The following is an 11,278-nucleotide window of genomic DNA, read 5'->3' on the forward strand; positions in this document are numbered from 1 at the left end:
TCTATATTCAAACTTTAAACTAGTCTGTATATGGTATAAGGCTTTTTTATATTAAACATATCTAATAATTTTTCTGAATTTTTCTAATTTTTTATATTATATTTATCTTTATAGGAAATTTAAATTAATTAAAAAACGCAAATCTTATCAAAAGTTTTTATTGTTTTGTCGTTATGTATGTCGTAAAGTCATTATTAATTTCGTGCATTTCAATATTCACTGCCAGTACTAAAAAATGTATAGTTCATGTTATATATACACTGAGCCCAACTGATTAACTGCATAATGCGGAAAAAGATGCTAAAAGGGAATATTTCTATCCAATCAAGAATACCTAAATCTCGGTCTACAATAAATGTTTTAAGCCCTAAGCCCTAAGAAATTGATCAGCCACATTTGATTATTCTCCTCACATTCGACTGTGATTGCAGACCGGGACTAATACGCGCTATTAGTGCGCGACGATCTATTAAATTAGGGATAATTAAAGTAACGATAAAAATAACGGTTGAATTCGTTACCATTATTATAAAAATGTAACGACCGTTACAGACAGAAAAAAGTCACGATTTTTACTGAAAAGAAGAAAACGCGTTACTTCCAAACTCCGCTTAAGACTGTGTTGATCTGAAAAAACAATGTTGCAGTAGTACAATAACTAGTATACAGTGATATACGTACATACAGGCGCGGCACTCATACGAGAGCACTAATAACATTCGTTTGCTGAACGAGGGCAATGAAGGGTTAAACGATACGTGATGCGCATTGCAGACGTGCATACCTAACATATAAAGTAACTTACGGTAATAGCGCAGAATGGTACTTTGGCATTTGCGGCTTGATCAAACATAATACACCATACAACCTGAGGATTAAGGGGAGTATAACGCGGAATATTAATACTGCCGTTAAGATATTTTCTGGAAGCGCGGTTTGCGAAGGCATGTCAGGAACAGAACGGAGAATCCTCAATCGTGTTTCGTGAGATGAATAAATCCGCACACGCGCGGGAGATGGAAGATCTGTGTGTGTGTGTGTGTGTGTGTGTGTGTGTGTGTGTGTGTTGCGAGAAACGAGGGGGTCTATCGTCGAAATAAATCGAGCGTGTCGCAAACGTAAATTTTCGCTGAGAATACATATCTTCAGCATCCCTCACGCGCGCGCGCACTCGTGCTCTCTCTCTCTTGATTTTCTCTTTCTCTGTCTCTCTCGTGATTCTCGAGCTGAGCTAGCGATCGAGCATTCAATGATGTTCGTTGAAAGCCATTGCGTTGCGTTAATGTTTAACGACGGCATCCTGCGCGTCGTGTTGCTCCGAAGTTGATGGCACGAAATAATCTGACTCGCGACACACGTAAGCGTTTCCAGCGAATGGCTTGAGAAGTCTTTCTCTGCTCTTAAAGCTTTCCTTTTATTGCATCGACCTGGTGCCCGATGATAAGGGAGTCAACGGTATCACAAAAGTATCACATGCAGAGAACGACGCTATTCGTGATAACAATTTGGGGATGATTTCACGTGTAAAACTAGGTCGAAGGTGTAGAACATACTTTTTTCGTAATTTCCGCGGAAATTGTGGCTTTGCGGATTGAAAAATTTTAAGTAAATTTTATAAAATTTAATTTAATGTAATTTCAATTTTAGACTTATACATTAAAATGTAAAACGCTAAAATATTAAAATTTATGGCGAATATTGATCTCTCTCATATTTTTATCGAAATTAATTCCGCGTATTTTACATAAAATACCCAACGTCATTTTATATCTTTTCTTACAGTACGATGTAATCGCGATGTTATTTATTTATTGTATTTTAATTTTAGTGCCAAATATAAAAGGGTCTAATATTTAATATTTTAATTCCTTTATACATCCAAATATATTTACATGAATATAGCGTCATTCATTCTGATGTCTGGGATTGGACTATCCTTGTACGAGAATTAATTGAAGGAATGATAATGAATTTAACGTACCGTGAGTGGCAGAATTCGTCCTTGTTACGGCAAGGTAAATCCTTTTGAGTGCCGTACTATAGTGGAAATACGATAAGCGCAAACAAATAATTTTATTTCGAAAATTCTTGACAAATATTGAAGTAATATAATTTTCGTGTTAGAACAAAGAGAAAACGGATGGAAATCTGCATTATGTTCGCTATTTACTTAAAAAACATGCTATTGAAATATAGAGAATTAGGTATTTTTACCAAAAAATTTTAAGCTAATTTTTTGCGGTTGTCCGATTTTTAGCATTATGCATCTCAAGTTAAAATACTGTTGATATAATGCCCACTTTAAATTAACCGAGAAACTCCATTTTGTCATTTGTGTCTTTTTAAAGCTCAGTTTTGCTTTAAATAGCTCTTTATTTATTAATATTTATTTCTTAAAAATTGTTGTGTAACTTAAAAATATCAAAATATTCTTACCGATTTCTCGTTGAGAAAAAAATCAACTATGATGTAGTTTAGAATCTGCTGAAAAATCAATATTAGTAATCAATATTAATTTGTGATAATCAATATTAATAGCGATTGTTGGACAAAAACACTTGTCTGGCTTATTTGCGCGAATATTGACAATATATACACTGTAATTGATTCTCTATTTGAAATAGTGATGAAGTGCGCTCCACAACCGGATATTATTACCGCGTTCCTGGTTTGACTTTATCGCACGTGCATAATTTTGTTTATGATTCTTTGATGTTCAGTTGAATGTTGGCCCTCATTGTTCTAATTTAGGGACGTATAAAGCACGCGAATGTTATCGCAAGTTAGCATATTTACTTCGTATACCCTAAGTTCGAGTAATTTGTTTTGATCTCCAGTGTATTTCATTACTAATTTGTTCCAAAGTCTGAAATTACTCAGAAGAAATCGTAATATAAGTAATGAGTTTTAATTGTGCCACCGCTTATTTTTTTTTTAATTAAAAAAGTATTTTTATTTAAAACATCATTTATTTTAGATATCAATATTTCATTAAATAATACACAGAAAGAATTTTTTCTTAGAATTTAGCTGAAAATCATGGTAGTTGTGGGATAACATATACAAAGAATTTTATGCGAGTTATTCTGATTAATATTTACACACATAAAAAATTGTTGGTATTTGCGACTAAAATTATTATTAATTGCATAGTAAAATAATTATGGTAGGGGTTATTATTATTGCTATAATATTAGTAAATATAACCTTACACTGAGAAAAAATCGTTACAGTTATTATATCCCATTGTCCCCCTGGGGGATAACAAAAAATTATAGTGAGGGCAACCAAAAATTACAGTAAAGATGATCCAAAATGTTTGTATTGCCGGAATAAAATCAAGTAATTCACTTATTTTTTTTCTATATTGTGGATTATTTGATTTTATTCCGGCATGAATACAAACATTTTTGATCAACCATCTTGAATCCGCCATGTTAGATTTTTTCATTTAATTAATGGATTCGTAATCAGGATGTCTGAAAAAGTCCGCTCAGACTTATTTTGATAAAATATTTGAATGATGTAATTCTACGTACAAAACTACATGTCAAGGACGCCATTTTTGATTCGCCATTTCTACATGTGTCATTTGGATGATTCGTGATCAGAGATTTCAAAAACTTTTAATACCAATTATAATAAAAAAATTTTTGCAATGCATCCGATTCATGAAAAATTTTAGCGTGGTATCCGAATATTTGGTTTTCACAAGGAAATTCGATGTAACATCAATGTTCCCCGCATTTCTGGAGTGTAAGACTGTTTTTTCTTGTTCATGTGGGTGCCAAACAACAATTTTTTACGGTGAAGTAAAGTTCCACAAAAAGGCCAAAAATCAAATCGGACTTTTTCAACATCCTCCGTGTACACACACACAAAATAAGGTAAAATTATTTAATGTTTTTAATATTTGTGTAGACTTGCCACAAAAATAGTAAAAGAAAAAGTTTCCATTCACGTTGAAAAATATCCGTAAGCATTCTTTTACATTGTGTTTCTTTTACGTAGGATAGGAGACTCTCATTTGTCGGTAAACTTTCGCCAGAGTGGCACGGCTAAGATAATGGGATCTGTTGAAGAGCGAAGCGGTTCTTAACGATCGGAAGCGTGCGGTAACGCGACGCTTTATCTTCTTATCTATGCAATTCATGCATTAATTATTTATTTATTGTCATTATCTCCACTTTACGTTTAAACGCATGTTACCGTATTATGGCGACGAAAACACAACGCCGCATTGCTTCGAAATTAATTCGATAACGCAACACACTCGCGCAAACGTCCGCGGGGATATAATTAGATGTTAATAGAACCGTCTATCGCGTCCTCGGAGCTCGTGCCGCTGTTACGTTGTTGTTTTATCACGCTCCGCTGACGTGCGATCGCGATCAACATCATCATCATGAAAAGTTTCATCTGCGATCCCGCCGACATTATTTACGTGTCCTGCATTTTCATGAGACTCATTCTACACACACGCGCGATTGATAACGTTTCGAACGTACGTGATGTAGCGAGTACATCCTTCCAAAAAAAGCTAAATTGCTGCGTCAGCCCGTATGTCAGGTCCGATGTTTGATTAAAGTTTGTGTTTTTGTCGCGCTGCTGCGGGTTGCACCTCGGTTAACAAGCGTATTTTTGTCTGGTGGTTCCTCTATAGACACACGGATCAGCTATCAATACAGTTTCGTATATTTTGACTATTGATTGACTTGGAGTCGATTGTTATCGGTAGAAACGTCGAGAAGGTTTACTACGTGTCGTAAGTTTCCAATTTTTAATATTAGACAAATGTTCGTAATTATTATTCCGTAGCTGATTCTCAAATCTGCTTAAGTAAAATCTGCTCTGTTTAAAATTAAATGAGAGATAAAGTTTTTACCATCCTTTTGTATTTCTGAATTTTCTCTGTTTTCGGTCGTTATTCTTTATTAGAGATCTTGGGAAGTTGAAAAAATTCCTTACCACAGAGCACTTTTGTTAATTACAACCTTCTTGATGTCGACTATATTCATCAATTATTTTATTCTGTTAAAGAAAGATATATATGAGATATTTTTTCTTTATACCTCTGTTGTTACGTCTGATGACGTCCAAAATAGTACTCGACTAAATTTTTTATTAAAACGTACCACTTAATCATCATTGATACCATACAAATTTTTGCTGGCGTTTTCTTTCTTTTCTCAAGAAAATTATTTACGCGAATATGCACCTTTTCATATGGCGCGCGTATTGCTGCCTCGTTTCTTTTTATATTGCAACAGAATAACGTGACTCTTATACCAAGAGAAAAAAATTTGTTTAGCTAGGAGTGTGGTGGCTTCTGTAATCCGTCTACTTGGAGGCTTGTTAATTGTGTTGGAGGGTCTGAGGTCGGGGGCACCTACTGGTGCGGGGTTCATGTTGACTGGGCGTCCGCACTAATTGTAAGCTTGCCATCAATATGGACACCCCGGATGCTTTTCTACATGAGTTTGCACTGTCAAGATACATTGCATTTTGAAGGATGGCGATAGATACATGATTCATTTTTAATTATAATGTTAAGTGACGAAATAGCGAACGAGCGAAATAACGATTTCGAAACTGTTGTCCCATAAATTATTTCGTAAGGATAATCGACATGAATATTGCCATTCCGCGTATTTGAGATAATACAGTACGTATTTATTTATTCTCACTCCAAAGAAGCTTCGATCTATTCGCTTATTCTTATTAAGCTTTGATCGCGATATTATTATTTACCTCTCTCATCATCATTTACCTCTTATAAGATTATTTCTCCCGAGCGACTTCTTGATTTTCACTTCTTTCGATAAAACCGTACCGGATATTTCCGCGCGTTTGGTTTCGTCGATCTTTCAACGAGAGAAACAACAAAAGGGAAATAGAAGGACTCGTAATCTTCTGTCGAAAAAGCAATTATTCTCCGAGTCACCGGTTTACTTTCTGCGCGCGACAATCGAATTTCGCAATTGTCGAGAAACGTACTGTTCCGGATTGTGTCGCATTGAGCACCGGATATCTAGTCCTTGTTCTGTTTGCGGCAGGAGAGAAAGGGAAATGGAGAGAAATAAATTGTACCGGGACTGTTTCGATAAGCGGTCGATGCTGCGAAAATGAAAAGACCGAACAGCTCGTCCAGCTATTTATTGCACGTCGTGATTCGGACACCGGTATGAAACGGTTTTTTGGCGACGAGTCGAGCGTCGACCTATATCAACCGCGATTGCATTAAACCGTGCACGTCGAATATATCTCTTGGTTTACGGGCTGTACGAGCAATTTCCGGCTTTTGGTCGAGGTCGTTGTGTCGTATTATGTGTAGATATTAACCCTAAACCTGCCAATCGCTATTCTATAAGAAATGTCGTTGTTTTTTGCTACCTTTTATATTTCTTGTTGAAATCTTTTTGCTTCACTATAAAAATCAGAAATACTTAAGTTATTGTATATAAAGTAATTTATAAAGTACCAAAGTTTAGCAAGCAGATTTTTTTATTAATTTGAAATCGATTTCCCTGTGACAAAAATGCCGAGATATTGCGGCCATCTTCGAAAAATGAATTAAAACATAACAAATAAAAGAAATAAAAATAAATAACGAAAGAGTCTTATTTTTCATAACTTTAAATGGACCGTACTTTAATTCTTTAACAAAATTCTTCTTTAATTCTAACTTAATTAGGTACTAAATCGTCTAATGTCAATAGGTAAGCAAGTAGAAAAAGATGCCGATCGATCAAATTTCCCAAAGGAAATATCGACTCCGGATTTGTCAATATTATAGATAAAACTTGACATCGGTAAAGCTTGACGACTTACTTTAGCCGATATCTATCTATCCATCTACTTTTTTGTCTGTCTCCCACGTGACGTAAATGACCCAAATCGATAAAGCGTACTATTATGTCGTGGTAAATGCATTTCTTTACGGTCGCATTTTCTTTCTCCTATCTTATCGGCAATTTACTGGCTGGTTGTGAAGCGTTGTTATATTAGTACCTTACGAACCGGCATCGGCAATTAGATCACCAGTTTCCGCTGCGCGCTATATTATCGTTGCACATTGTTTCATTTCCGCGCGATAAGCTTGCCGCGGCGTAAGTTTACCGCGAGCGATAGACTAATTATCGGTTAAACGCCAGAGGAATGACGTTCCCTGGCGTTAAATTTGCAGCTTGATGACGGTCCCCGATTCGCGCCGCGTTATTGCAATCACGAGGGTTGTCGCGCGATCACGAATTGAACGTCCTTGCGGAAAGTGGTGGTGGTCGTCGCTTAAGAGAAATTCGCATGCGAAATTAGTCTGTCAGCGCGGTTAAGAGGCGAGGAGGACAATTCTTGGTAATACGCGTGCAAATCAAATAAGAAGGACATCGACCGCGACCGAGCTCAGTTATTCCACGTTATTCCAGTGCGGTTTCCCCTTCCCCCTTGAGAGCTTGGCTTTCTCTCAGCGCGATGGTCCTCCGTCATGCTCCTCGGTCTCCCCTTTACTCGTTATTGCGGTGGCACACGTGAGATGGAAATCTCAAGAGCGCGTGTATATTGAATCTTATATCTATTTACATTTCTCGACGCTACATACCTCATTTTGTTGTATCGCCGCGGGATCAATTCGAACGCTCGATAAACTGTCTCTTCAAAGTGGGGAACGTGAGAGGAATTCGAACTATTGTATTCGTTTTCGAATTTTAATAACGTCGCGGCGATACGAATGAAATTTGGTTCCTAGGGCGCTAGGAGAATTAAATTTATCTCGCTGTACCTTTTTCTCTCTGATTTTATCGAATTTCGTGAGACCATATAGTGCGCTGCAGGCATCTGCGCAATAAAATACGGAGCCCTATATGGTGCGTACAATTTAATGAACCTGGACTGTTAACGAGGTTCGAGTAAATCTCTAACGTCAGAGATCGATTATGACAAAGAAACACCTGCGTCTGACACAGGGGATGTTGATTAAAGCCGGGAAGTCTGCTTTGACGAGGAAGTTTCGAATTTAATCCCTATAGGTATCCCTATATGAGTGATCGAAGAGCGCTTTTCTACGTGTCAGTGAGGTGACATTTCGATCCTAATTGCAAAATGGCTAAGTGACTTTTTTCCTAGTAAAGAATGAAGAGAAATTCGCTTCGTCCCATAATTACCATTTATTTCCTTATAAGTTCTCTTACCTTATACTAATAACTTTCGGCTTTAATAATATCGAAATTATTCATAAAGTATTTGACAAAATATTGAAAAATTGAAATAATACATATAAAATTGTTAATATTTATAATTTTATATATTAAGGAATATATATGGGGCATTCCATGCCAAATCATCGAGGATTTTCCCCGACCATTTTTGATTTGGCGGAAATTTTTTCGTGTTCTTATACTAAATGAAAGTAGCATCCATGATTTTTTTTAGATTTTTATCTCTACCTAAAATCAAATTTTTTGATAGCCATCGGTACAGTCTATCTTATTTAAAAAAAATTATTTTCGAAAAAGAAATGAAAAAAAAGTCCCTTAAAAAATCGAAGTTATTGAAATCCCATCTTCATCAATGGCTTAAAAATTTCGAAACTAAGTCTAGAATTTGAGATTAAAAAAAAAAAAAATCAAAACGGTCGCATTAAGAAAAAAAAATATTTTTTACTTAAATCCTAAAAAAAAGTCATATTGTTCATTAAAATTTTTTTCAATATTTTCTTCGAAAAGTACAGTAAAAAACGAAAAAAAAGATTACCTCATTTTTTACAATATTTTTTTTTTTCTTAAAGTTACAGGCATTTGAAATTTTAAACTGCATTTTTTTGAAAAAATCCATAACTTAAGTATGGGTAAAGATAAAAATCTAAAAAAAAAAATCATGGAAGCTACTTTTATTTAGTATAAAAACACAAAAAAATTTCCGCCAAATCAAAAATGGTCGAGAAAAATCCTCGGTGATTTGACATGGAATGCTCTATATAAGGGTGTTCCAGGTCAGGTCAAACTTTAAATTCTTCTAGGAAATTAAATTTGGAACAAAAAAATTCTATAAACATAAAAATGTTTTATTAAAAAATTGAAGAAAAGGAATAATACAAAGGTTACATCAATGAGACCATTCAGAGGGACAACAATTTTATTAAAAGTAAAAGAAAAATAATTTTTAACCAAATTATCAAATGTGTTCAAAATGTTATCCCTGTTTATTAATACATTTTTGGCATCTACGCCTACGCAATTTCAAGTTTCTGTTTTTTTCATTGTTTTGAACTTTTTTTCTTTTGAACGCCTTATCAGAAACTTTGAACGCTTTATCATAAATAAAATTGGTGTAATTTAGGTTGTTATTGAATTACTCATCAGATTTATTTCGTTACTTTTTTCAAATGAATAAAGGGTGTTTTAAAGTTATTTTTAAAAATTATAAAAAAAAAACGATTTTTTGAGGTTTATTAGTCATAACCTTTTAACGAAACGTTTTACGGACCTATGTGTTTATGGAACTTTTTTATTCCAAATTCAATTTCCTATAAAATCTTGAAGTTTTATTGACCTGAACTGGAACACCCTGTATATTGAAAAATACTATAAAATTGAAATTTTTTATTTTGCGAAGTAAAATTGGAGAGAAACATATTCTTTTTATTTGAATTATTAACCAGCTTCTTTCTTATGCAAGACAAAGATAAATACAAAAAAAAAAGAAGAGAAGAAAATAGATAAGATTGACGAATGTGTAAGATCTGTTATTTTAACAACGTTTATCGATATTTCATTTATTTCATTTATCTTAGTTTCTAGGATTAAAGCAAACGCGCAATTTGGACCGTAGCTCGGAAAGGACGTTTCTCGCGATGATTCATTAATCATTTTCCGCTCGGTATTATCTTATATTGCCACAAACAGATTATTAAATCGTATTACACGGGGCGGGTACACACGTTTGCGAGACAGAACGCATGGGAGGAGACGGGTTAAGCCGGAAGAGATAGAGGAAATCTCGACCATCTCGACCGACGAAATCTCAGGCTTTGGCATTCCCGGGCGCATCGCGTACGTGCCTGCGCGTGCTCTTACCATTCGCACTCGGATATTCCGGCGCAATTACCGCGCTATTTGACGGATTAAAGCGCCCCTTTCTCTACCATACCTACCTGCGCGAGACTTCGTCCGATATAATTGCGTGCGTATGTGCATGGTGCTAAGCCGATTTAATCATCACGAATAACGCGGATTATCATCGCTTTCCGCGAAACATCATCGGTTAACCGCTCGATGCCTGTTTACGCAATATTACGCACAGCGATTGGTATCGCGAACGTATAATAATATGCGATTGATTCGATTGTTAATTCAAATCTCAAAGCTTTCCCGTCAAAATTCCTTAAGAAACAAAAGGAGATAAAGAAAAAAAATTCTAAATTATATCTTTCAAAAGAAGTGCAAATGTGAGGTACTGCAATGCGATTCATTTTTTATCTTAATTCTCAATACCTTATATATTGGCAAGAAATTGCGAGCTCTTCTTGTTACGTGTTTACAAGACTTCTTTATAATTACGTGGACGTGGCTAATGGAATGACCAACAGTCAGAAACTTTTTTAATAAATAGAAATTTTCAGGCTAGAAGTCTGAAAGTTTCCCCCCTTGAAGTTCTCCACTCTTTCTCTCTTTTCCGAATATTCATGTATTGCAATTGCTTTGTTGCAGATAGCGAAATTGTTCTCCTACACGTGGACCATGGGTATCTTTCTATGCAAGGCGGTGCATTACATGCAGAGTGTGTCGGCTATCTGCTCGGTCGTCACCCTTACCGCGATGTCGATCGAGAGGTGAGATTACTTGTACCTGCTGTGTTCCTGCTGTGTCCGATCGATTATGCGTCGCAGTTATTATGATCGTATGTAAATTGCAAGCAGGTCAATCGAACATCAATTGCATTGGAAAAGGATTCGCGAACGTTCGAGAGTCAACGAGGATGGCGCGTGTTATATGATTTGTGTAAAGTATAATGCCATAACAAATACGATTGCATAAATTGACCGAATAGTGCTTTGAATTTATATTGAGCATTGATCTAAAATTGCATATGTAATTACATACGGAAAAACTGTGCAAGGACAATTTCATAAAACATTTCGGGAAAAAGGCTAGAAATAACGAGAGTTTAAATTACAAACTTTTGTATGGTTTTGTATGACTACAAGAATAATTGTTTTTATTAAAATATTACTTTTTTAAATAACCGTTTTATTAAATATTACTTCAAGTAAGTAAATAATTCT

General features: G+C 35.2%; 1 protein-coding gene across 5 annotated transcripts in view; it reads left to right on the forward strand.

Annotated features, from left to right (window-relative positions):
* Positions 1-11,278, forward strand: part of LOC112454029 (QRFP-like peptide receptor) — a 120,701-nt gene that overhangs the window by 74,186 nt on the left and 35,237 nt on the right. For 4 of the 5 annotated variants that reach the window (XM_025015389.1, XM_025015450.1, XM_025015234.1 and 1 more), the window contains one exon: positions 10,704-10,825. In XM_025015389.1, coding sequence (XP_024871157.1) covers positions 10,704-10,825 — 122 coding nt within the window. Of the gene's footprint in view, positions 1-7,329; positions 7,354-10,703; positions 10,826-11,278 lie in introns of those variants that run through there. The other variant, XM_025015515.1, reaches the window with a different exon arrangement.

Source organism: Temnothorax curvispinosus, unplaced genomic scaffold (genome assembly GCF_003070985.1).
Source record: "Temnothorax curvispinosus isolate PA1 unplaced genomic scaffold, ASM307098v1 QBEX01000060.1, whole genome shotgun sequence".
NCBI classification, from domain to species: domain Eukaryota; kingdom Metazoa; phylum Arthropoda; class Insecta; order Hymenoptera; family Formicidae; genus Temnothorax; species Temnothorax curvispinosus.